At 50.4% G+C, this 27,354-nt stretch overlaps 1 protein-coding gene across 3 annotated transcripts; it reads left to right on the forward strand.

Moving 5' to 3' along the window:
* Positions 1 to 2,849: 2,849 nt before the first annotated feature.
* Positions 2,850 to 26,502, forward strand: ASTL (astacin like metalloendopeptidase). 3 transcript variants are annotated; one of them, XM_039528063.1, is made up of 12 exons: positions 2,850 to 2,980; positions 6,406 to 6,507; positions 7,545 to 7,606; positions 11,767 to 11,857; positions 12,424 to 12,541; positions 13,644 to 13,825; positions 14,468 to 14,549; positions 15,724 to 15,869; positions 16,275 to 23,402; positions 24,645 to 24,773; positions 25,943 to 26,070; positions 26,340 to 26,502. In XM_039528063.1, the coding sequence occupies exons 1-12, from the start codon at positions 2,923 to 2,925 to the stop codon at positions 26,460 to 26,462; spliced, it is 8,349 nt and encodes a 2,782-aa protein (XP_039383997.1). In that variant the 5' UTR covers positions 2,850 to 2,922; the 3' UTR covers positions 26,463 to 26,502. The 3 variants fall into 3 exon arrangements, with proteins under 3 accessions (XP_039383997.1, XP_039383998.1, XP_039383999.1); XM_039528064.1 differs by having other exon boundaries at positions 16,389 to 23,402; XM_039528065.1 differs by lacking the exon at positions 16,275 to 23,402.
* Positions 26,503 to 27,354: the final 852 nt, after the last annotated feature.

Consider the following 27,354-nt stretch of genomic DNA (forward strand, 5'->3'; position numbering starts at 1 on the left):
CAGGGCCTAGGCATTAGCCAGGGCCCAGGAAGCGCAGCAGCATGTGGCTTCAGGCAGCTTGGGCACGGCACTGGCAGAAATGTAGGGCTAGCGTCACAAAGGGACTTAAGTGCCTAGCTGCCACTTTTGGCACCTAAATCCCCAACTCCCTGCTCAGCTGCTGCTGAACCCGCCAGTGCTCAGCCCTGGGGGGGCGCGAGACCAGCCGCTCCTTGGGGAGGGGACGAAGTGGAAACTGAAGCTGTCAGTGACCAGCACAGCCAGGAGCAGGGGCACTGGTACCCTGGTCCTCTCAGAGCCAGGCCAACTCCAGAAGGAGAGGAGAGGAGAGGGCTCCACGGGGACATACATGTGCTGCCAGGCCCTTTCCTTATGTCCTTAGGGACATTCTGGTTCTGCTCCTGTGAGAGGCCCCTGGCCCGAGTCTTCCCTCTGCCTGCAACGGCAAAAGGATTCAAACAGGGGTGCATGCTCTAACCACTAGGCTAGGGGACATTTTGGTGGGTGTGCAGGGGGCTCCCTCAGTCTTGCCTATTGAAGCTGTTGTACAGAGGATAAATATTGAAAGAGTCAGTAGATCAAGGGGCTGGATCCACCCCATCCCAGCTGTGTGCACTGACCACCCAGCTACAGAGTCATTCTCTCTTTCCTGTCTCTCTCTCTGGACCAAGACTTCTCGGGATCTTCCATTAGCCAGCTTAGGTGGGGAGACCCTTCATGTGGTGGCTTTTGTGATTTCCATTCTTAGGTGCCCATCGACTTCCCTTCATTGGTCAGGGTGGCTGAGTGCCTAACTCAGATTTTGTGAATCCCAGGGATTTTCTAGGCACCTAAAAGTTAGCACTGCAAGGCCTAAGTCCCTTTGTGAATCTGAGGTGATCATCCCCCAGCTGAATGGGGATTTTGAGAATCTCATTGATACCTAAATGGTGGGTTGAGGCACCTTGGTTAAGGTTGTACAGGACATTGCTAACAGAGGTAGAAAATGACTCTCAATGAGGGAGGGATAGTTCAGTGGTTTGTGCATTGGCCTGCAAGCCCCAGGGTAGCAAGTTCAATCCTTGATGGCCCCATTTAGGGTTCTGGGGCAAAAATCTGTCTGGGGATTGGTCCTGCTTTGAGCAGAGGGTTGGACTAGATAACTCCTGAGGTCCCTTCCAACCCTGATATTCTATTGTAGGGGTTTCACTGCAAGACCACCTTTCCTCTCCAGGTACATAGGTGAGTGAGCCAAGCTAGCTAAGGAGTGTAAAAATCTGCACACAAAACATTTGCTGAATTAGAAACTGGGTTTCAGTTTAGTCTGTTCTTTCCCCTTTTTCCTCCATGTTTGGGAACATTCATATGAGCAGCTTTAAATGACCCACATCCAAGGTTCAGTCTATACAGACAATCAAAAGGCAGAGCAGGTATGATACAAACTGAAGAGAAAAATCACATGAACCCCACAGCCCAACTGGCTTGTCTACAGTGTGGGTCTGTGTATCTCTGCAGTGCTTCCAAGTGTGTGTTTGTATGCATCTGTCGTATACAATATGTGTGTGTAAGTAAGTGTGGGAGTGGGCAAATTGCATCATCAGTGATTTTGTGTGTTCCTGCCGTGCTTTTTGTTTGTGTGTGATTGTACCTCCAATAATTGTGCAGGTGTGTGTTTGTAGCTCTTCAGCAGTGTTGATTTGTTCCCCTGCAGTGGGTTTGTGAATGTAGCTGCAGCGTACGAGGCTTTGCTTGCATCAGTGTCACTTTGCAGTGTTTTTGCATACTGATGGATATGTGCAGCTGAACAAACATGTGAGCCGTCCATGAACAAACCTGGGGGAGTGAGGTTCTGGACCAGCCTCCCAAAAGTAGTTGTTGGAGACAGAGCTGGACAAATTTAGGAGTGTGATGGTAGGATGGGTACTTGTGATGATGGGAGGCAGGGCTCACTTCTGGTTTGTCTTATGTTCCTGAAAGCTCAGGCTACAGGGTTTCAGCCGGCCACTGGCAGAGGTCAGGAAGGGAAGGGTTTTTTTAATCTCTTTGCTCTGAAGCATCAGGGATGGCCATGGCTGGAGATGGGACACTGGACTGGGTGGGTCAGGCACGGAGCATTCTTTCTCTCCGGTGCTTGGCTGGGCTGGTTCTTGCTCACATGCTCAGGGTCTCACTGATTGTCAGATGTGGGGCTGGGAAGGAATTTTCTCCCAGGTCATATTGGCCAGGATTGGGGGGGCGGTTCACCTTCCTCGGCAGCCTGCGAGTGGGGTCACTTGGTAGGATTATCAGGGTGTATCTTCTTTAATAATTCCCTGCCATCGCAGGGACCTGGGGCACAGGGGCATGCCAGTCCCTCCTATTCGCTGCCTGGGGCACAGCATAGTCTAGTCTCTTGTGGGCTGTAATGCTTTAAGCTAATTTGGGTTGTTGGGTAGCCTGTGACCCGCTGGTGGCCAGACTAGATGATCTGGTTGTCCTTTCTGGCCTTAAACTCTATGGTTATCTCTGCACTGCGACCCCATGACGGGGAGGGTCCCAGAGCCTGGGCTCCAGCCCAAACCTCAATGTCTCCACCTCAATTTTACAGCCACGCAGCCCAACCCCCACCCCACCAGGCCAAGTCAGCTGGCACTGGCCAGCCATGGGGGTTTAATTGCAGGGTAAATAGACCCTGGATATATTGGCAGTGAGTTTGCAGCTACAGGGACGATATATGCGGCTATCCCTGCAGTGTGTCTCTTATTGATGTTAAATGGGCTCTGTACAACAGGTTAATGGATCATCCCTTAATCAGAGGGCCAGTTCCAGGTGTGCCTCTCACCTGTCCCCTATATAAAGATTCACAGGGGAGTAGTGCTCTGAATAGCTGTATGCTAGTAGTCAGGTGTCTAAGTGTGTGGTGTGTTACAGTGGCTACCGGTCCTTTGGATTTCCTCCTTTGCCATGGCTTTGCCTTTTGGCATTTGGCCTATATTCATAGGCTTTATCTGGGTAGCAGAAGGTAAGAGAAAATTCTGCCTGTTCCATAAAGCTGTTGGCTTTTTCCTGTGTCACCATTAACAGCTTCTGCTCTTGTGCCATTGAGGGTAGCTCTAGGGGACATGGGAAACTCCAGAGTGTGTTTAAGGCTCTGCTTAAGCAGCCCCTGAGCTGTAAACCTGTAACTTCTGTATGTAATGTAATGTTTGGGACCTCAGTGCTTTCTGCCTCTGTAAATGAGTAATGGATTAGCAAGGAGTGGGGGTGGAGCACACCTCCACATTGGAGTTTGCTGAATGGCTTGGCGATGTGCTGGTGTTTCTGTGGATCAGTGTAAATGTCAGCTGAGAACTCCCATGTTGGTGCTGGGGCTACTCCAAAAGCTCTGAGTCTAATGGAGATGGGCTCAGGAGGGGCTCACTGCTATGGGAGTAGAGTTGTCCTTCTGCCCACGCAGGCTGATGGGGAAGCTTAATTAGAGAAGCTGCTGGGCTCTACGGTGCAGTTTAGGGCTGCATGTCTGGGTTTGTGGCTTTCATTAAGGATGGTCTCTAACTTCACTCTTGGCTTTGCAGAAAGAGTAAGATGTCAGGGTGGCTTCCTTCCCAAAGGATCCCATTGGGTAGCTGATAGTATTGATCTTCTATTAATACTATAGTGGAAGCTTTAGTCTTATTAGTGATCTCATCGCCCTCCTATTTTTGCAAGCTTGGCTCTATTGTTTTTTTTTTTTGCTAGGGCTTGGTTAAAAGAAATCACCTAGGTTCTTGAGCCAGGAAGCTGTTAAATGTTTCTAGCTAAAGCTATGGCTCTTCTAGCTCTCAACAGGTGATATCTCTGTCCATCTGCCCTGCTCCAAATGGGAGCTCTGAGGAATACTAGCCAGAGAGCAATAGCTGTACCACTTTAAACATCAGGGCTCTGGTCTTTTAAAGACTTATAAGGGTGGGATCCATGGAGGGACTTGGGTACTACAGTGCTGAGTGTAACCTGTGGGCAGCCTAGAGTTTACTTCATTGTCCTTCTGCTTAAAAGCCCAACTCCCATGGAAAAGCGCCTAGAGACCCAGAAGTCATTCTAAGGACTTTCAGCAAGGATTGCACAGGGTCAAACTTCCTACATTCAAGTCCCAACTCTTCTCTCCTCCCCCCTCCCCCCTGATTAAGTGCCAACTTATCAAAAGATGATAAATAACATGGCTATTTTATAAGCAACATACTTTAACTTCTGTTTAGACTGAATTTGTTTTCTAACTCAGTAAAAAACTCTATTACCAAAAGCTTAGGTTGAGTTCACCTGAGTCTGTTAGTCTTTGATCACTAAATGTATAGATTCTGCTGAGTCAAAAGCAACATCTTCCCTCCATTTGCTTGTAGAAATTTCAGCTGGAAGCCATGCAGACTCCTCTGAAATCACTCATTGAGCTAGTCAGCTGCTAACTGATTTAACTAGGTGGCTGGTTAATCATGTAGATTTTAAATTAAAACTTGCATGCAATATTTAATAGCAAAATAAATGACCCTTTCCCCACAGTCTCATTTAAATAAGAGGCAAGCTGGTGAATTGTACTTGTTGAGTCCATTTAACTAAAGCAGTTTGGCTAAAATCAATCCTTCCAGTATACAATTAAAATGAGGGGAAAGGGGGAGGGAAAGCTCAAACGAACACTGCTAGGGCTTCCCTTGGAAGAGCAACAATATCAATAGCCTACTGCAAAGTGCTTCAGAGTTCAGGACAGCCCATGTCCTGCTGCTGGGCTCAGCTTCTCCCAGCCTACGCTAGGCACATGGCTGTTGGCAAAGCAGCTGCCTGACTGCTCGCCCTCATGGCAGCTGACCCCAGCAACAGCGACCCTACTGGCGTACCCAAAACTACCACTCTCAATTCTGGAAACTTCTGAATGTGGCGAGTTCATTGGGGCCAGTTCATTGTTGCTAGGCAAAGGCACAACTCCTTCCTATCTCCCCCCCCCCGAGAGCTCTCAGAGACAGCTCCCTATTAGGCCTGTGGGCTAAAGACCACTTAGGAAATCCAAGGAACAATACGGATCCACAAAGCCAAGAGAGGTGCCCAAGCTCCCTGGACGATCTCTGGTGGGAGAGGTGGCTAAGAAGGGGCTCCATGAAGGCCAGCCCACCCCACTAGGTAGGGTGCTGCCTAAGCTAGCCAATGAGATGCTGATTACAGTGGTGCATGGTTCTGCGTGAGCCATGAACATGAAGTCAGGTGGGCTTGGTCCCCACACAGCATGAGAGGTGTGGTGTGCCCCTATCTACCCTAACTCTTAGCTCAGGGGCTAGAGCCTTCTCCTGGCATGTGGGCGACCCAGGTTCAGTTCCCCCTTTGGTGGTGGGACAGGAGAGCACCCTCCCCACTAAGCTGTGGAATGTCCCTCAGTCTCTCCTGTTGAATTGGTTCCATTCTGGGAAATGAGTGACTGGAGCAGGAGACTGGGCCTGGGGTCTCCTAAGTAGGCAGCTTGGCCTGGGGGTGGGGAGGCAGCTGAGCCTGGCTCTGGGCATGCTTGGTGGGGCTGGGCTTCAGGTGGAAGGGTGGGGGCTAGCCTCCCTGAAATGGGGGTTCACCCACTGATCATGTAAGATTTGAACAAGGGCCTCCATTTTCCTCCTCCATTGGCTAGAATTTGAATGGGGCTGGATCCAGTAAGCCGCCTCTGAGCATGCCCTGCACGTGTTGCCTGTCTTCCCCTGGCTTGTGAATTGCTCGAAGGTTTAAGTGCCCGCGTGCCTAGAGGGACGGGAGGCAGCTGTGCATGATTTGCCCTGAGGCAGAAACATTGGTGCTGAGGCACTTACAGGGTTTGGCAGGAGTTTTGGGGATTGTAGCGGTACCAAACTTGGGACTGAAGCACCTAAGGCTGGGCATTGAAATGCCCAAGTAGCCTTGTGGATCTGGGCCTAAACATCTGTCTCTTGACTAGCTGTCAACTTGCCTCTTGCTGATGACATTGGTCATGCTGCTTAACCTTGCTGTGTCTCAGCCTCCCTAATGAGGCTGAAAATGACTAGTGCTTGGGGCAATGGCAGATCCTAGAGGGGCTTTAGGAAGTGACTGAACATAAGGAAGAAGGAGCTTTGACTCCTTGGTGTAAAATGCCCTGCAATTCTCAAGGATTTCCCTTGGTAGTACCCCCGTCTCAAAGGACCCAATTTGAGACTGCCTAGTGCTCTGAACCAGGCCTGACTTGGAGTGGGTGGGTGATCAGCACTCTGAATAGCTGCCACCTCAGATCAGGCACCCATGATCCCAAGTCACTCCTGAAACTGCAGCTGGAGTGGTGGTGAGTGGGTTAGATGCTGCTTCGAATGGATGTGGAATGGATGTGAAACCAAGAAGCAGGACCATCCCTGACCTACCCCCAGGGTGGGGTGGAAGTGAAATCTCCAATCACTTATTTAATCTCCCTCCTTCTCGCTCTCCCTACAGGAGGCCTTGGCAACTCCCTCCAGCTCAGAAATCCTCAGCAACATGCTATTGGTATGGCTGGGAATCCACCTGCAAGTGATGAGATCCTCAACATTAACCAAGGTGGGAAATCCCCTTGTGCTTTGAAGCATTTGTGTCTGCAGATCCCTCTGAAATCCATATGCTGGAAGCTCTCACTTGCTGGGACCTGTTCTGCTGGGGTGTCCATGTCTGTCTGACCAGGAGTGTCAGCTTCACACCAGCCAGTGTATGCCCTGTACGCTTGGGCAGGCTCCCTGCCTCAGCCGGGGCTCTGCTGAGGGTGGCTTATCCCAGCAAGTCTCCAGTGTCTTGGTGTGGTATGGTGCCCCCAAGTCTGGGAAGCCCAAGAACCGCCCCGCCCAGCCCATATCAGGCTGGGGTTAAGTGGCCCAGTTGGTGCACAAACCTTCTGAGGTCAAGCACCAGCAAGAGCTGCTGTGCTTTCCACACCCGTCCCACTCCCCTCCAGACTTAGGAGTGGGCAATGGGATGCTGTGACAACTCAAGCCATGAGAACAGTGGCTAAAAGAACATCAGACCCAATCCCCTTGAGGGGCAAGGGCAAGAGTGTGTTGGGTGAGGGAGGAGGGGAGAGTGAGTGGCAGTAACAAAGCATGGGCAGTGGACAGCTGCAAATAGCTGTTTGGCTGCCAAGAAGCAGGTCCATGCGACTCCTAACAAACTGGCTGGGTGGAGCTTCCTGTCATCAGGATCAGGGCCGGCTCCAGACCCCAGCGTGCCAAGCATGTGCTTGGGGCAGTGTGCCATGGGGGGTGCTCTGCCTGTTGCCGGGAGGGCAGCTCCAGTGGACCTCCCGCAGGCGTCTCTGTGGAGGGTCCCATGGCTCCAGTGGACCTCCTGCAGGCATGCCTGCAGATGCTCCACTGGAGCCATGGGACCAGCAGACCCTCTGCAGGCACGTCTGCAGGAGGTCCACCAGAGCACCCCCATGGCATGCCGCCGTGCTTGGGGTGGCAAAATTCCTAGAGCTGCCCCTGATCAGGATGCAGGGAATACTCTGACTCTGGGTGGCTGCTCACCTGGTGATGTAAGTAGGTGAGGTACCTTCCCCCTGAGGCATGGGGTGATTCAAATGATGGGGATTCTCCTACTTCCAGAGCTCATTCCTCCAGAAGCACCAGCGAGCAGCTTCCTGCTGGAGGGAGACATCGTCAAGGTGGTGAGTGACCCTCCAGGGGCTGAGGGGTGAATCCATTTGGAGGCGGGGGTGGTTAACAAGGCACGGTCACTGAGGCCATATCTGTTGGCAGATCTCTAACCCTGAGCAGGGTGCTGCTGGCAGAACTGGGTCAAGGACTGGGAGCCCTAATGGTGTTACCAACTATAGGTCCATGCATTTGCTACAGCAGCGGTCAAGCAAGATGCATGCCCTGCCCCGGGGAGAAGGGAAGCACAGAGGAGTAGTCAGCAGGGGCACAGACAGCACTCTCAACTAGCTTAGTGTCTTGGCTTTCCTTTTAAAACCTCACCAGCTGTGGTGGTGGCAAAGAACAAACTCCATGAAAAACTAGTTCCACTGATGCAGAGATGTTTCACCCCCTTACCTATTGTTTGCAGAGGGCCTGAACAGCCCCACTTGTTTAATGAGTGCAAAATCAGCTATTGTGGTGTGACTTAGATATCAGTATTCACTATCTTCACTGCTCAGAGCATGTAAGAGAAGCAATGCTGGTGTTACAAAGTGTGGGGAGAATGACTCCTGGAGAGGTGGATGTGTCTGCTGTGCAGGGGAGTGACTGTTCATTTTCCTGCTTGGGAGGTGGGAGGGGTTAGCTTCCAAAAGTCTGGGTATGGGGACCAATAGGGTCCTCTGAGCCCTGCAGTGGTCCTGATAGAAGATGAATTTTGATGAAATTATATCAAATTATGAAGGAGGAATATAAACACAAGCATGTAAGGATGAAATAAGACCAAAGCAACAAACAAGATTAAACTAACAAGGGGCATAAGGGTAACAAGAACACTTTACAAATACATTAGAAGCAAGAGGAAGACCAAGGACCAGGTGGTAGACAGATGCCTCAAGGAGGACAATACCAAAAATGCTGCAATGGCCAAAGTGTTAAATATCAGAGGGGTAGCCGTGTTAGTCTGGTTCTGTAGAAGCAGCAAAGAATCCTGTGGCACCTTATAGACTAACAGATGTTTTGCAGCATGAGCTTTCTGCAAAACATCTGTTAGTCTACAAGGTGCCACAGGATTCTTTGCTGCTTCTAAAGTGTTAAATGTGTTTTCACACAAAATTAGCAGTAATTGGATTACTAACATGGTGAACATAGAATATCAGGATTGGAAGGGACCTCAGGAGGTATCTAGTCCAATCCCCTGCGCAAAGCAGGACCAATCCCAACTATTTTTTTTGCCCCAGATCCCTAAATGGCCCCATCAAGGATTGAACTTGCAACCCTGGGTTTAGTAGCACAATACTAAAACCATTGAGCTATCCCCCCAAACATCAGTGTAAAAGGGGTAGGATCTGAGTCTAACATGGGGGACAAGTTAGGAATTACTTAGGCCAGGTTTACATTACAGACCTCTATTAGTATAACTATGGCAACCAGGGGTGTGAAATCCCCCCTAGAGACAGATGTGTCTGGGAGCAGCTCTCCTGTCAGTGTAGTAGCATCTTCAATAAAGTGGCACAGCTGCATCTGTGCTCCTGGACAAGCCCCAAAACAAGCTGGCTGTCTTGCATCCTAGAATACTTAAAGAATTGGCTGAAGAGATTTGAGTCATTAACACTTATCTGAGAACTCAAGGAGAATGGAGAGATTCCCAGAGGATTTTAAAAGGGGGCAAATATCATGCCCATCTACAAAAGAAGAATGACAACCCAGGGGATTGCAGACCAGTCAGCTTAACTTTGGTATGCAGAAAGATAATGGAGCAAATTTTCTTCTAGGTGCTTGCAAACTGGTTAAGCGATGTCAGCGTGGATCTGTCAGGAACAAATCTGTCAAAGAAGGATTTTAGGTGTCCTTGACAGGATAAGAAGCCTTGTGAATAGGGATGAAGCAGTAATGTGATACATCTTGACTTTAGTAAGGCTTTTGACATGGTCTCACGTGGCCTTCCTGTAAACCAAAGCAACTTAGCCTAGACTAACCTACCATTAGCACTGGTTGGACAAGTGTACTCAATGGTTCAGAGACCAGCTGGAAGAGCATATTGAGTGGAATTTTGAAGGGATCTGTCCTGGCTTTAATTCTAATCAACATTTTAATAAATGATGCTGTGGAGAGTACACTTAATTTGTGGTGGATACCACGCTGAGAGGGGTTGCAAGCACTTTGGAGGACAGGATTAGAATTCAAAATGATCTTGCAAAACAGCCTGAAAGAAATGGGATGAAACACTATAAAGAAGGAATGAGTTGCCCCAAATACAAAATGGGAAATGACTGCCTAGGAAGTACTACAGCAGAAAAGGCTCTGGGAGTTACTGGATCTCAAACTTAATGAGTCATCAATGTTTGGTGTGTGGTTTGAGCATTGGCCTGCTAAACCCAGGGTTGTGAGTTCAATCCTTGAGGGGGCCACTTAGGGATCTGGGGCAAAAATTGGTCCTGCTAGTGAAGGCAGGGGGCTGGACTCAATGACCTTTCGAGGTCCCTTCCAGTTCTAGGAGATAGGTATATCTCCAATTATTACCTTAGCAATATTACATCATTCTGGGATGTATTGGCAGGATTGCTGTAAGCAAGACATAAGTAGCTTTCCACTTTCCACTGCACTGATGAGTAGGACCCTACAAATTCATGGTTCATTTTGGTCCATTTCAATCATAGGATTTTAAAAGGCAATGTCATGATTTCTGCATTTAAATCTGAAATTTCAGTATTGTAACTGTAGGGATCCTGTCCAAAAAAGGAGCTGTGGGATGGTCACAAGATTTGGGGGTGGGGTGGGGAGGGGTGTTACAGTACTGCTACCCTTACTTCTGTGCTGCTGCTGGTGGCAGCACTGCCTTAGAGCTGGAGAGCAGTGTGCTGCTGGCTGGGAGCCCAGCTCTGAAGGCCGAGCTGTTGCCAGCAGCAGCTCAAAGTAAGGGTGGCACAGTGTGGTATTGCCATCCTTACTTCTGTGCTGCTGTTGATGGGACACTGCCTTCAGAGCTGGGCACCTGGCCAGTAGCTGCCACACTCTGGCTGCCCAGCTCTGAAGTGAGTGCAGAAGTAAGGGTGGCAATACTGTGACCCCCCCCCCCACAACTCCCCTTTGGGTCAGGACCCCAATTTGAGAAACACTGGTCTCACCCATGAAATCTGAATAGCATAGGTTAAAAGCACACCGAACAGACTCCATGGGGGGAGATCAGACTTAACAGTCCATGACATGTTTTTCATAGCCATGAATTTGATATGGTCCTACTGATAAGGCCTCAGCTGCAGTATTCTGGGCACTACACTCCAGTAAAGATGTGGACAAATTGGGGAGAGTCCCCAGAAGAGCAACAAAAATGAATAAAGATCTAGAACACATGGGGTTTATTTCTTCTAGAGAAGACTGAGGAAGATAGGCCTTAAGTATTTAAAGGCTCTTATAAAGAGAGGCTGATAGTGTTCTCCTTAACTCTGAGGATGGGACAAGGGGCTTAAATTGTAGTAAGGGAGACTTAAGAAGTTTGTCCCTAATGTCTAACCTTGGCTTGTTCCAGTGTTTCCACAATCTCCCTAGGTAATCTGTCATTGGAGGTTTTTAAGAACAGGTTAAGCTAACACCTGTCACGGGTGGTCTAGATAATATGTGAGTGCAGGGGACTGGACTGGGATGACCTATTGAGGTCCCTTCCAACCCTGCACTTCTGTGACTTTAGGGCTTGCCAATACTTCTCAAGCTGAGCAGAGGGCTTGCTAGAACATCTCCTGTGAGATTCTGGCTGAAGCAGTGTTCAGCTCCAAGGACCTGATGAAAGCAGCACCTGGTTCAGGTGTCAGCCATGTGAGCGGCATTGTCATGGCTTTATGGTGTGTGTGTGTGCACATCAACCACTTCACAATGCAAGCACAGCAGCATTAAAGGGGGCTCTCACTGCAGAGGACATGAGATTGCTTCTCCTTGTGGTTCACTCCATGTCCTTTCCCTCTGTTCCCAGTACAGTATGTGCAGCTTGCAGCAGCTAGTACAGTTAAATTGTATGAAGTGGCAGCCAGTGACTAATCTTGACTGGCTGGTGTAATCGGTGTTCAGGGAGGAACATAGTAGGGGCACACTCAAACTTGGCAGGTTCCTCTAGTCTTGGTGGAACTACTGGTTGGAGAGTCCAATCCTAGGAACACCTGCCCACCAAACCAGCTTGTTTCTCTTCCTCCTGCTCCAGAGCCCTTTCAGAGTGTTTTCATCTGCAAGCCCAAAATGGCCAAAGAGAAGAGGAACTGTCCAAATTCCCTACATCATCTCCTACAAATATGGTAGGTGGTGTCTAGTGCTCAGAAGCCCTTTCCTGGAGGGCAGGTTCCAGGTCTGGGGTGACCAGATCTAGCTAGAGACCAACAGGAGAATCCCTGGGGTGCAGAAAGGTGCCTATAACAATAGCAGTTGGCCTTTAGCACTACAATGCTGAAAGCCCAGAACAAAGTAACCACCTTGTCTATCTGGCTGGGGTTTCTCTCCCATCCAGCTGTAGGAACACACACTTGGTGCTGCCTGGCCCTCTCTGGGAGGGGTTTCACTAGGGATTAATCACTAACTTATTAGACTTCCTACACCAGTTTGGAGCTGGCTTGTCACCAGTTCAAGAGTGCTCCTGTCCCTCCAGGAACCCTGAGTGTTCCTGCTGGATGCTGGAAATGGCTACCTGGTGTTGAGCCACTTGTCTGTTTACATGGCATTCCGCTGCCCCTGTCACCTGACTGGAGTAGCTCCAGCTACTAGAGGGAAAGCTGGTAGGTCTAGAGCTCCAGGGCTCAGATGGGCTGCAATGATGCAGGTGAGTCCTCTCGGTGACATGACACTGAAGCACCTCTGTTCTCCCCAGACAAGCCTAGTGTGAAGATCATCAAGGAAGCATTTGCAGACTTCGCAAGGTTCACATGCATCAAGTTTGTTCCCTACTCGTACCAGAGAGATTTCATCTCCATCATGCCAATGTCTGGGTTAGTATTGAGCCTGAGCAGGTAACTTATTAACTGCCTCCGAGGTAGTGCAGTAAAACCTCTCACTTGCTTCCTGCTCATGCATCCAGGCTTTACCTTATGGTTGTCCCATGCTGCCTAAGCAAACTCCTCTTTGGCTGGTATCAATCAACCCCTCATCTGAAGTTTGATTTTCCCCTCCAGTAAAATTCCTGAAGCAAGCCCCAACTCCTAAGAAGCTGGGGAGCAGCACAGAACTCTCTGCTGGAGAGAGAGCTAGCAGAAACTCACTGGTGCTGTCCTACAACCCCCTGCTAGCCAGCAGCAAGAACTTCACCTGGGCCCTTTAGCACCAAAACATGGGTTCCTCCTACTTGAGCTGTAGTAGAAGTTGTAGCCTCTTGACAAGACACTGGAGGGGGAAATGATGCTCCTAGCCAATGTAACATCCCTCTTCTCCTAGGTGAGAGCAGCCCATCCAACATGCTGGAAGTATTCAAATTCAGCAGGGATTGAACTGGGGGGCTTGGCACTGAAAGCACAGCTGAAGTGACAGGTGCCTGAGCAGTACCACAGCCCCTCCATAGGTGGATCTTCCAGTGTCAGGGGTGATCCCTGCAGTCCTAGGAACTTGAGTTGAATCTCTTCTCCCCAGCACAGGAGCCCTCAAATGGCCCCTCCTCCTAGCCCCCAAGCTCTTGGGCAAAGAGTTTGCCAGCCATGTGACAGAGCAAGGCTGGCAACTCCAGCAGGTACCATGGATGGGATGGAGGTGGCTCTGTTCCCTGAGTTGGGTCAGCAGAACTCCTACTGAGCTGAATCGCAAAGCTGTTGGATGGGGCAACTTCTCCAATGCCAGGACAGTCTCTAGCTTGGGCACTGCCCCTTCTGGCTTGTAGAGATGCTACTAGCTCTCAAACTGGACCTGTCTGAAGTCCAGATCCTGCCCTTGGTGGGATTTACACTGGTATAACCAAATCAGGGCAGTTCCTGATGAGTGTGGAAGCTGCATGGATGGGCTAAGTTCTGCAGCCTCCAGCTTTCCTGCCTTAGTCATGTTTCAGGGGCTGCACTGCTTGGCAGGGTGCCCCCTCCCCAAACATCTGTCTCTTGTTCACACTAGGTGCTTCTCCAGCGTTGGACGCACTGGTGGGATGCAGGTGGTCTCCCTAGCACCTGCTTGCCTCAGAAGGGGGAAAGGGGTGACTCTGCACGAACTCATGCATGTGGTGGGTTTCTGGCATGAGCACTCCAGAGCTGACCGGGACAAGTACATTAGCATCTCCTGGAATGAAATCTTGACTGGTAAGTCCTCCCCTCTGCTGCCTGAGTCTCACCATTCCAGATGAGCTCTCCTGAAAGCACTAGTGCTTTGGAGAAAGGTATTGCAGAAGTTGGAAGTAGCTTGTTTCCATTCTGTACCTCCATAGCTGAGCAAACGCATTCCTTTGGGGAAAAGCTAAAGGAGTCTCCTCTAAACCCCACTGCTAACAGCCCACGCTCCCACTGCTGGACACCAGGGATCTCCAGTGTAGGATGGTGATATTGCATGTAGAAATAAACTCCAGTTTCATTTGGGTGGGAGTACATGTACAGAACAAATTCCAAAACCTGGAAACGCATGAATAGGAGATGCTGGACTTCAGAGCCTTTTTATTAAGAACCAAAGCCACTTAGAATAAGTATTGCCCCAATCTAACAGACCAGGAGGGACTATCTCAATACCAAGCAATCAGTGAAAAAACATTCGTGTCTGCCAATTTAACTGCATCTCACTAGTCTCTTGTGTCTTGAGGGACCAGAAGAGCTGCAATTGGAAGGGCATCAGTTTTGCCTTGCAGTACCCTCTGTGCAGCAGCAGCACTTGTACAAGTCCCAGTCCATTCTCAATGAGGTTAGGGTACTAGGCTGTGAGAGTAGATCTGTTACACTCCTCTTGCCTTACAGGCTTTGAAATTAACTTCATGAAATCCTGGAACAGCAACATGTTGGTGAACTATGACTATTCCTCAGTCATGCACTATGGCAGGTAAGCACCATGCAAGCACACGGGTGGAGTCAGGCCAGTGGCAGTGCTCCTGAGGCTGCCAGCTTGTTCTCCATAACTTCAGCTTTCAGTTTGCTCTTAAGGATGTAAGTAGAAACCACTCTTAAATGTGGAAGGAGTGTAAACCAACACAGTGGTGCCTGCCTGAGTCTGCAGAGAGCCCAAAATAGTTGAGGGGCAAACTGCCCCATTCATCTGAGATGTTGACTCAGGTTCCCAGTGACTATAGCAGTGCTAACTATTTCTAGGGGCAGCTCTAGACATTTCACTGCCCTAAGCATGGCAGCATGCCATGGGGGGCGCTCTGCCAGTCACTGGTCCCATGGCTCTGGTGGACCTCCCACAGGCATGCCTGTGGAGGGTCCACTGGTCTCACAGCTCCACCAGAGCCGCGGGACCAGCAGACCCTCCGCAGGCAGGCCGCCGCCACCCTCATGGCAACCGGCAGAGCGCCCCCCCCCACATGGCATGCCACCCCAAGGATGCGCTTGGCGTGCTGGGGCCTGGAGCCACCCCTGACTATTTCACTGCTATCAAAGCATATAAGTCATGTTCTCTTAGCTGTGAGTGGCATGTCACATTAGTGTCACGAATGGGTGGTGCTTGGGAGGGAGCCACCTCTTGATCAGCCAGGAAGAGTACTTCCTTCAAGGTACTTCATGACCCTGATTGCCATATTTGGGGTCAGGGAAAGAAATTTCCTCCAGGGCAGACTGGCAGAGGCTCTGGAGGTTTTTTGCCTTCCTCTGCAGCATGGGGCACCAGTCATTTGTGGAGGATTCTCTGCACCTTGAGGTCTTTAAACCACAATTTGAGGACTTCTGTAACAGACCCCTAACCTATGTCTGAGTTATTGGAGTGGATGGGTGAGATTCTGTGGCCTGCGTTGTGCAGGAGGTCAGACTAGATGATCATAATGGTCCCTTCTGATCTTAAAGTCTGAGTCAGAATAGAAGGAGAATGAGTCTATACAGATGCTTCTGTCCACCAGACAGAATAGGGAAGCTTCTAACAGCCTCTCCAGTTACCTTGCCTGGTATTCTGAAGCTACTTTTCACCACTGTAGAATGTAGAATACACTGCTTGGAAGATCGCTGCTTCTCCATGAACTACTTGGCATCCTGACAAATTATTCCTCACTTCTTCTTAATTCTAGGTATGCCTTTAGTATGACCGGCTTGCCCACCATCATACCACTCTCCAATCCTTATGTGTCTCTTGGACAGAGGTGGAATCTGAGCAGTTCAGACATTGCCAGAGTCAACAAACTATACAAATGTTCTCCAACTCTGACAGAATCAGGTAGGGAGGAGCTGGGTGCCTTCTGTGCCTAAAGGGCTCCCCTGGGGGAGGGCCATAGTGCATTGTGGGGGCAGTAATGCTTCAAAGCACTTTTGCACAAACCTTTTGTAAGTGCCTGGGGAGTGGGTTCTCTCCTGTGGGAACAGCTAGGTTTGGGGAGGTGGTAGGGCCTGAGAGGGAAGGGGTGGTGCAGGATCAGGGCCCACATCAGAATAGAGGTATGGATGCACTCTGGATTAGGGTGGGTAATAGCTACAGAACAGATGCTACATGAGCCCGTCTTATAGAAGTAGTAATATGCACTTGGCATTAGTGTACTGCAGCCATCCTTGGCATGTTGCATAGCATGACAGTTGAGACAATGTAGGTACATGAGTGGATCTCTGCTAAACAACTTCTTTCCAGAAAGCCCAACTGAAAGTACTACCCAAGAGAATATAATGGACTTCCTCTCTAATGAGCTGGAACCTTGCCCAACAGAAGGGGAAATCAAAGTATCCACCCCCTCTCCCACTGCAGGAGCCTCCTCTCCAAGAACCAACCCCCCTGAAACAGTCCAATCTGCAAGGAGGCCTTCTAGACAAATGACAAGTGCACCTACAGCATGGACAGAGGAGATCATGGGCAGAACTGCAATGGATGGTGAAGGCCTAAATGTCTCACTGGCTGAACATCCCATAATGGAGTCAGAGACATTTGAACCTACAAGGCTGTCTACCCATGGTGTAACTTACCTGGAGGCTACTGGGAAGCCCCCTCCACTTCACATGGAAATGGGGACTGTAGGCCCTGAGGGGAAACCTCTGATTCCTAAAAGGGAAGCTTCAGTCCTGGGAACTGCATCCATTAAAGAGCCTGACTTTACTACAGTAATGGCCTCGCCTGCTTCTCTCTCAGAGACAAGTCCCCATAGGAAGGCAACAGAGGGACTAGGCACTAAAATTCCTACAGATGCTCTTGCAGGGCTTGCATTCCCAGAACCAGTATCTCCTGCAAGAGTAGCCCCTGTGGAGATGGGGGGCACTAGGCCAAGTGATGTGGGAACAGCAGAGACTACAAGCATCCAAGGAACAGAGCTGGCCTATCACTCTACCTATCTGGTACAGAAGGGGCCCTCTCCAGCAACTGAAGTTGGAGTGGTGACCTTGTCTTCGGACCAAACACAGTCTCTGGAGAGTCAAACTGAGTTGGCCACAGCAGAGATCACCAGCCCCTCAGAGGAGAGTTTAGGGACCTATACAGCACATCTATCTCTGGGACCAACACCCCCTGAGCAAGTACATGCCACAGAAACCCCACATCCAACCAGCACTGAGAAATGGACCACACACCTAGCCAGACTGAGTGACAAATACATAACCACCATGGCACTCACCAGGACCAGGTCTGCCCCAACTTGGGAGACTCCCTCTGTAGAAATGGAGACTCACACTGTGAGGTATGCTACAGAGCAGACTTCTCTGCTACCCCCTGTACAGAACTGGACCAGCAGCCCAACTAAGCAGGGAAACCAGTCTGCAAGCAGCCAGGCATACAGTCCAGGGAGTCATGAGCAAAGCACCATTGCCATTCCTACCAGTGGCATTACAGAGACTGAGCCCACAGAAGTGGTGCAACCTACATCATTAACTACCTCCCTTGAGATGGTTCAGAACCACACAATTTACCCAGTGCAAATAATAGTGCACGGGGCCACAACTAGGCATAAAGGTGCAGCCTTGTCTTTATCAGAAATGGAAACCTCCTACAGAGCGCCTCCGACAAAAGCTACCTCTCCCATGGAGACCCAAGCTGAGCTGGGATTTGTAGAAGCCACAAAAATCAAAGCCAGCTACCAACATGGCTCTCCTAGCCTAACAGAGGGGACTCACTTTCCAATGACCAAAGTGAAAGATGCTGAGTATGCTACAGAAGCAGAGACCCTTCCAGTGGATTGGGGCTCCCAAGCCTCTGAACCAGCTGAGATTGGTATGCAAGCAACTAAAACCAACTACAGAAATAAAGAGAGGGTGCACACTAATACACTAGTTCCTGTTGGAGGAACGTCACCCACAGCAATTGGACCCACATACACAACACCCTCTCTGGAGGCTTCTGAAAACCCAATAACAAACCCACCCAATGCAGGGCCTGCAGAAGCCACAAGAAGTGAAGCTAGAAACCAAGCTACCTTGTCCACTAAAAGCTCACCTGAGATGGGGGTACAAGAAGCCAGTAACGCTCCTCCAAACAGAAGAAGACTAACTTATACACCTGCTTCTGTGTTACCATCCTCCACAACAACTGAACTTAAATTCATGGAACGTCCCACAAGGGAAGTGTCAGGCCTGGAAACTCCAGTGGTTCAATCCAGCAGACCAAGTGAGATGGTAATTACAGGAGTCTCTCCTGCTTGGACTGAAGCTAAAGACCAATTTAGCTCTTTTGCAACAAGGGAGGCAACACTCTTTCCAATGAGCAGTGCTACAGAGAAGATGTATTCTCCTCAGATTATCCAGTCTGCCAGCCTACCTGAAGTGGAGATAATGGGAGCTGGACTAGTCTCATTTACCCCTCCACAGTCAAGGCCAAGGACTGCACTGGGGCCATCTATAGAAATGCTTGAGCTGACAGTTCCTGAGAAACTGACCCCTGTCCATACTGAACCCACAACTAACCAAGCCCAAACTAGTGTAAATACCAGTCTAACCTTAGTGGGTGAAATGACTTCCTTACAAACTGAGCCCACCAAAGCAGCACATCCTACAGAGGGACCCTTGCCGCTGCAGACTTCGCCACAGACATTCAGCTCAATTGAACTAAGTCTCAAAACTTCAAGTAAGCAACAAATGCATGCAGCTGTGCATTATGGGGAAAGCCTGACACCCCTGGAAGGGATCCCTACAGCTTCCACTTCTGCATGTGAGCTGTGCCATTCTACAAAAACTCTATCCACTCAAGCTTCTGAGACACCTACACAGAGATCAGAGGAAGCTAAAGGAAAAACCTTCCCTCTCCTCATGGGATCAACACTGCCTGATGAAAGTGAAACCTACATGAACCTTTCTGTCAAGGAAATTTCAGAGAGCCATGCAACTGAGCTACAAACTACAGAAGTGTCACTATCTCAACTGCCTCACTCTACCCACATAGAAGGAACAAGCTTTCCTATGGCCAACGCATTAGAAGCTGGGAACACTCCACTGCTGGGCACTTCTGAGACACCAACCACTCACTCCATTCTCACCTGGGAACCCATAGCCCAAGTAGGGTACAGAAAGCAAATGACTTGGCTCCCAAAGACAAGCCCATTGAATGCAGAGCATTTGACCAAAATAGCCTCTTTGGAGGCCACAGCTGAGTCTAGGCTTGTGGAAACTACTGGCACTGGCATGGAAGCTAAAGAACATGGTTCTCCAGCAGAAAGAACCTCCCATCCACTGAGTGGAGCCCCAGAAGTAACATTCTCTCCAGAGACTTCCACAACCAACTCAGCTGAAATGGGTGTTCAGGAAGCAATAAGCACCCATAGAAAGAGAAGCAGATGGGCTAGTCACACCGCTCTCTCCATAGAGAGACTTTCGCAGGCCGTAACTGAACCCACATATGTAATGGTCTCTGAGGAACCTGGCAACCCAACAATCAGCCCAGACTATCAGACTGCAGAAGTGGTGAGCACTCATGCTGGAAACCAGCAGAGATTGTCAGTATCCAGCAGCAGAACTGGGATGGGAGCCCAAGAATTCAAAGGTGAGCCCAGGAGGGAAGGAAGAAGACCCAGCCCTACACTCCCTTCTGTGGGAAGAAAAGAAATGGCTCCACTTTTAGGGACTCTAAAGAGTAAAGTCATGCTCCTTCAGGGAAGTAGGCTCAGGAAAGGCCTGTTCCCCTCAAAACAAACCCAACCATTTCTGGGAATGAAGCCTACTGAATCAGTGACGACCACAGAAGAAGCTCCGCTCCTCACAGAGACCTGGCAGCTGCACCAAGCACAGACAGGCCCCAATGTTCCTGATATGCTGTCCCCAAGAACAGAGCAGGCCACAGGGGCTCATCCTGCTATGGAGGAGACTTCTCTACCCCCTCCACAACTGACTCCTGCCTCCCCTGAGTCAAATAAGCTTATGAGCTACAGAGAAACACATGCCACAAGCCTCCATGGAGAGGAGGCTGCACCAAGTATCTTCCCTCCAGAGAGAGCTCCCTCAGCAAGAACTGCCAGTCATATCCCCCATCCTCTAGAGCCCTGGGGGAGCAGGACAAGCCACCCAGTTGAAATGGGAGTACAGGAGGCAGAGAGCTATAGAAAGAGAGGTCATGAGTTCAGGCCTGCGCTCTCTCCTGCCAGGGAGAGAGCACCTGCAGTAACTGAACTGTTTTGTACAATGGTGCTGGTTACAAAAGCAATAGAGGATCGAGGGATGGAGATAGAAACACGCATGCAAGGAACAGAAGGTAGAGGGCAGCCTGCTGCCCCTACAACAGAGGGAATGGTACCTGTGGACACTGAAGGCGTGTATACCTTTCCAGAGGCACTTGGGACTCCACCCACTAATGCAATTGAGGTGGTGGGTACAAAAGAAGCCCCAAATAGCTCCAGAAAAGGGGGCAGAGGAGGAATTTCTAGGCTGACTCCCACTGGAATGCCAGCAGCAGCAACAGAGAGCAACTTGGAACCTTCAAAAGTAACATCCACCCCAGGGCACCTTGAGACCCAAACCATCAGCCCCACTGAGATGGCAAGGATGAAAATCCCAGTCAGCCAAAGGAAAGCTTGCTTGACGACAAAAGAAATTAACTTGCCAGTGACTGAAGTGGCATATGGCCAATTCCTGGAGGCTCTGACCAAAACCACTACCCAAGCTGTGCTGGGGCTGCAAGAAGTCAGGAAGAGCCCTAGAAAGCAGGGTAGGGTGTCCATGCCTGTACAGGGAACTAAAGCCATGTCTGTAATGCCCTCTCTAGAGACACCCAAGGTCCCAGTAACAAATCCAAGCACTGGCACTGCAAATACTACAAGCATTGGTGCTAGTCTCCATGATACCTCACATGTTCTGAGCATATCAACTGAGATGTATGTACAAGAAGCCACAAGCAGCCATGGACCAAGAAAGGGAGGACACCCCTACACTGCCACTCCTGCTGGCACATGGCCTGTAACAGGGGAGTCAGAACATAGAGGGCATCCTACCAAGGAAATCCTTGTTCAGGAGACACAATCCATCAGCCCACCTGGGAGAGGAGCTACAGAAACCACTCCTACGCAGACCAGAACCCAAAACCTCTTGAACACTGAAGAGGGAATGCCCATTGCTACTGAAGTTGTGCATTCCACCAGGGTGATGCTGCTTCTGGAGGCTCCTGAAAATAAGACTGTTGGTCTAAGAGAGCTGGCAAAGGAAGAAACTAGTAGTTACAGAGAGGAAGGTGGTCTGTCTACTACCCATCCTTTGCCTTCAAATACCCTAAGCACTGAAACTGAGCAAGTGCAGTCTATGCAAGTAAATGAGCAGATGCTTCCTGAGAACTGGCCCACCAGTCGCCCTGAACAGGGGACAGGCAAACCCACAACCCAAACAGGTGGAGAATATACCAGTCTAACATCAATGGGTGGAGTGCCTTCCCTAGAAGCTGAGACACACTGGTTTGATCTTGCAGAGGGAACCTCACTGCAGCAGGCTTCACCACACCAAACTTTCAGCCCAATTGAATTGCAAATTGAAACTCTAAGCAGCCAAGAAACACCTGCAATGATCCTCCACCAGGAAGAATATGGCCAAACACCAACATCCACAGAAGGGATGCAACCTGCAAAAACGGAGGTTTTAGAACTACAAGGGCTTTTTACAAAGTCTGTATCCACACAGTCTCCTGAGACCCCAACATCAAGACTAGAGGTCAGTGTCTTCCACAGAAAGAAAGGCAGAGGAAAACCCTCTCTCCTCTCCATAGGAACAACACTGTCTGCCGAAAATGAGACTTACTTGGCGTCTTCTACCAAGATAGCACTTGGTACAGAAGCTTTAGCAGGTCAAACCACCAGCCAAACTGAGCTGGGAATTACAGAAGTTTCACTAGCACAACAGCTTGGCTCTCCCGCACCTGTAGCGAGAACAAGCTTTCCAGGGGCTGAGGCAACAGAAGCTGTGAATAAAGTTCCCAGCAACAGTACAGAGACCAGGGAACCAATTCCAACAGCAAAGACTCCATCTGCAGGAACTGAAGCCACAAGACAGTCTTATTCCACTACAGTGAAGGCTGCTGAGACCCCTAGCAGCCCAAGTGAGAGGAGGGGGTACACAGCTACAAGTGGCTATAGAAAGAAAAATGGAGAACAAGCCTATACCCATTCTCCTATTGGAAGCATGTCTTCTGCAGGAAGTGACACAACTCATGCCAGTCCCTCCCTGTGGCCTTCCTACTACCAAACTGCACTGGCTTCCACAGAGCCTGTGAAGACTCAAATAGAGTCTGGCACGCCATCTCCTGTTGGAGGAATTCCATCTGGAGGGGTGGAACCTACATATATTGGATCTTCCCTTGAGACCCCAAGCCCACCGGCAGGGGGCAGTGGAGGGAAATACACCTCCATCAGCAGAGAGCATGTAACACCAGTGAGTCACTGGGATCTGGGAAATATCTCTGCCCCAGAACGGCACTCGAGTCCATCTGAGAAATGGGCTATCAACACCACCAGACTGGCCAATGGCGAACGGTCAACCCCACAAGCACAGGCTCACAGAGAAAGAACTACCACCAACTCTGCAGTGGGAGTGATGCCAACCCCAGGCACTAAAGAAGCACATGGCATAAAAGTGACTCATTTGAAACGGGCTTTTCGAAAGCACCCCAGTGACCTGGTTGCAGTGGACCCAGAGCTCCTACACCTTGTTGGCAAGAGGTCCTTGCCAGATCTAGGGGAAAGCCCAGCCCTGCCCCATGACAGCAATCCAGATCTCAAAGTGATTACTCTGACCCATGGGGGGACACACATGCAGAGTCCCCTGCTCTCAAACTCTCTAGAAAAACTAAGGGCAAAGGTTCTAGAAGCATTCTGGAAGAAACACATCCTGTTGCCAGAGTTTAAAGTGTCCCCAATCACCAGATTATACCCAGCTGCCAAAGAGATCAAGAGTGTTCCTTGGCTTGAGACCAGTGCCACCCCTGCTGCTGCTGCTCCTCCTGACCATAAGCATGGGCTCTTCAGACCTAAAGAGCGTCTCTTCTCAGACAGGAAAAAGACAACTAGCCTGACTCCATTCCTGCTTTCTGCTGAAGCAGTGCTGGCAACAGCAGCTCCTGCCAGGGACAAGCCTATTGCAGCACCTCTTCCCAGGAGGCAGTCTAGCTCTGGTAAACATGCCCATCACATCCTACCAGCTCAAAGGGCTACAGTGCAGCCTGCCTGGCAGGTCTGTGACTTTGAAAAGGACTTGTGTGGCTGGCAGCAGAGCGATACTGATGACTTTGACTGGATACTTGCTGGGGAGAGACCTTCTGCTAGATCAGCAATTGGTGGCAACCTCTCTGAAGAAACCCATTCTCCCTCCGGGGGTAAGTTCTGCTATCTCTTGGCAGGTCTCTGAGCAGTGGGGTGGGAGTAACTGTGCCATGAGATCCAGGTGTGACCTGCTTAACCAGCCCTTGTGGAGAGCAGGTCAAGTACCACAACCTTATCAGCCAAGTCCATGGAGCCGAACACCAGGGGAGTCTCCATTGGGACAAACTGGTGTCGGCTGCCATGGCAGCCTTCCCTTCTGGTGACTGGCAGTCTGCTCCGCAGGAGGAAAGGAGCCATGCCAGACTGAGCATGCTGCCCTCTGACCAGCACTGCTTGACTGATTAATCACAGGGAAAGCTCCTCCTCTTGCAAGGGAAAGGCCCCTCTTGTATGAGGACTGGAAGTGCCCAGCCTTGCACTTGGTTATAGGCCTGGGAGGACCAAAGTAGCTGGTACAACTCGGTCCTAGTCTCTCTGACCTCAGTCCTAGCAGTGATTTTTGGCAAGAGTGGAAGCTGAGCAATGGGAAGAGAAGGGACTCTAACAAAACCCTAGAGTCAAGTAACCCAACTATTCTCTGACTCCACTTGGAGAACAGAAGTCTTAAGACCACACATTAGAAAGCAGGGTGTGGAGTCTAACTTCTGAGACTTTCCCAGAGGGCCCCTGGCAAAACTAGGGTGACCAGATGTCGCAATTTTTATAGGGACAGTCCTGATTTTTTTGGAGCTTTTTCTTACATAGGCACCTATTACTCCCTCTCCCCAGTCCCAATCTTTCACACTTGCTATCTGGTCACCCTAGGCAAAACCAGTGAAGATCCATGACGAGCAGAGTTGGTCCACGTCTAAGTTCTGAGGCTTTCATGCATCCTAAAGAAATGCAATCCCCTAACTTCCTTTGCAGCTCACTTAATAGCTAAAACTTAGTATCCCTGGGGAGCAAGCAGTGCTAACATGGACAGATGCCCTCTATGGGTGTCCACCTCTCCAAATGGAATGGGACTTCTACAGTATCCATATACTCAGCCCACCACAAGCCAGGAACTAGACTCCTGGAAAGCCTAACCCTAAAGCCGTTTGGAGGATGCAAATTCTCACTTCTGGGTTACAAAACCCTTAACCGCATACATGGCTGAATTACCAGCTCTTCCATGTGCCTTGTCAGTGCATGTATATGAGATTGAACACCTGACCTGTCTGCCCCTCCCCTGTTAAGGGAATTTCTTCCTGCCACAGTAGCAAGCAATCAGGGAGGATTACTACATTTTGATTCAACTTGTCATCTTCCACCAGGTGGTTACATCTCCCTGAAGTCCCCTTCTGCCAGACAGACTGCAGGACATAAGACTTCTCTAATCAGCCCCATCCTGCATAGGATTGGATGCATCCGCTTCTGGTACAGCCCCCTGGGCTCTGTTATGGGTAAGCCTGGCCTTGTGCCTCTGACAAGGCTTGAGAGAATGTATTGATTTAGTCAGTCTTACACTGGCAGCAAGCTTGGTCTTAAGAACCTGCTCTACCACATCCCCCAGCTGGGAGCCCTCCTCCAGGAAAGGAGGTGGGGCAGGACTGGCCCCTGAATTCTGGGCACAGCACTGCATGGCTTTGTCTGGAGCTGTAACAGATGCTTCCCATATTAGGCCTTTGGAAAAGCTCCCCCAGAGGCCTAAGCCTGTGTCTAGATCAGTGGCTTTCAAACTGTCAGGACCCCAGAATGGGTTGCAACCAGGGGCGGCTCTAGAAATCCGGCTGCCCCAAGCAGCGCGGAGCGCTGCGCCGCCCTTCCCCGGTCCCGCGGCGGGTCCCGTCTTCCCGCGGCTCCGGTTGAGCTCCCGCGGCAGGTCCACCGGAGCCCGGGACGAGCGGACCTGCCGCAGTCATGCCTGCAGGAGCTCAACCGGAACCGCGGGAAGACGGGACCCGCCGCAGCCATGCCTGCGGCAGGTCCGCTCATCCCGGGCTCCGGTGGACCTGCCGCAGGCATGCCGGCGGGAGCTCCACCGGAGCCAAATGCCGCCCCCCCGGGAAACGGCCGCCCCAAGCGCCTGCTTGGCGCGCTGGTGTCTAGAGCCGCCCCTGGTTGCAACTCCCTTTTTAATGGGGTTGCCAGCACTGGCATTAGACTTGCTGGGGTCCAGGGCTGAAGCCTGAGCCCCACTGCCTGGGGGGAAGCCCAAGGGCTTCCACCTTTGGGTCGTGGGGTTGAGGTTATAGGCCCCAACCTGGGGCTGAAGCTTTGGTCCCCTTCCTGGGGTCATGTAGTAATCTCAGTTGTCAGATGGGGGTCACATTGCAATGACATTTGAGAACCCTTGGTCTAGGTGATCATGTATTCCATGCATATGCAGCCTTTTTGCTGTTTTGGTGTAAGCGCGTGGTATGTCTAGTGGTGGCCACTATACTAGCTAAACACTCGCCGTTTATATCTGAGCTACAACATGGTGGAAGTGACTATTCCTATGAGTAGCCCATAACTCTCATCTGCAGGGGGGCTTTAGGGAGGGGACAGGGACCACATTTGGTTTGTTACTGGCCTTTATCAGAGTCCATAGCCTGTTGGCACTAGTTGCTTGCTTGAATTCTCTCACCAGGCACAATAAACATCTATATCAAGTTGGCAGATGCCCCTGAGTGGCACAGAATCTGGTCTGCCAAGGGGAAGCAGGGCAGAGACTGGCATCAGGTAGGCGTGGAGGCCTCGGAGTCACAGAAGCTGCAGGTGAGAGCCCCTCTGGGTTGGTCTTAAGTCTCGGCTATCTCTGGGTAGGGAGGGAGGAAGCCATATGGTGGTGGTCAGGAGGATCTTTTGGAAGATGCTTGGTAGCTTCAAGGGGAAAAGCTGTGCCCACTCCGCTGCCACCTACAGATCCCTAGCTGAGAAGGCTGTGGGAACTAGGTATGTGCCATAAACAGCAACACTTCCTGCTGTTGGCACTCATGGAGCCCAACTCAAAGCCATGATCCACTGATATCTCTCTCCTCCTGCAGGTGATGGTGGAAGGCATCATTGGCCCAGACACCGGGAGTGATGTTGGCATTGATGACCTGTCTGTCTGTATGGCAGAGTGCCAGGGAGGCTGTGACGAGCTGATTGCTTTATACAAAAAGTGAAATGAGCAACCAACTAAATAAACCTTTTTAAAGTGCAAAAGTGTTCAGAGTCTGTCATGGGGCTGGACTGATCAAACCTTGGCCAACTTGGGCTGATGTCCCATGTGCCAGCACCCTGGAGAGGTCTGTGTGCTGACTGAAGCTTGAGTTCCTGATGGCTGAGTGGGTGGCCCTGGGAGGAAGGACAGCTGGGCTCTTAGACTGGGGAGGTGGAGCTTGGCCACTCAGCAAGTGGCTCATCTCCTCAGCCCTGGGGAGGGTGGGGGGAAGCTGGACTCACTGCTGGCATAAGAACAATTAGACCTGGTTCAGCTTTTTCCATTTCACTCTTTTTACAGAAAAGGGGCCTTTCTCCCCCACTGTAGTGTTTGAAATATTCCTCTTCCTAAATGTTCAGCTTTCAAAGGGGTGGGTGAAAATCAACACACTCCTACTGAGTGCCTTGGTTCTACTCAAACTAAACTTTGAGGGAACTTCTGGTGGGGGAGAGACAAGAACTGGCCTCTTGCCCAGATCTAGAGCCATCTCAGAGAGCATGGGTAGGTAACTTAGCTTCAGGCCAGTCCTGTTGGAGTGGGACCTGTCTGAGGCAGGCTTGGCTTGTCTCAGCTCAGAGCAGTGAGATTGCCTGCAGGGGGTGGGAGTTTTGGCTTAGCTTACATCCCTCTGCCACTGTTCAAAGCTGCTGGCACACAGCAATACTCTGACAAAATCCAATAGCCCTGGCCTTGCCTACACTCCAACTGGAGCTAGTCACTAAACAGGTTAGTTAAATCAAGGGACTGGCACCAGAATAGCTACAATGTTTTGAACCGTAAGGGCCTGTTTCTTAGCAGGGTTTGTCTAGATGGGGTAAAGTGTTGGAGTTTAGGCTGAGCATTGCTAGTTTGTA

Source organism: Mauremys reevesii, linkage group 2 (genome assembly GCF_016161935.1).
Source record: "Mauremys reevesii isolate NIE-2019 linkage group 2, ASM1616193v1, whole genome shotgun sequence".
In the NCBI taxonomy this organism is placed as follows: domain Eukaryota; kingdom Metazoa; phylum Chordata; order Testudines; family Geoemydidae; genus Mauremys; species Mauremys reevesii.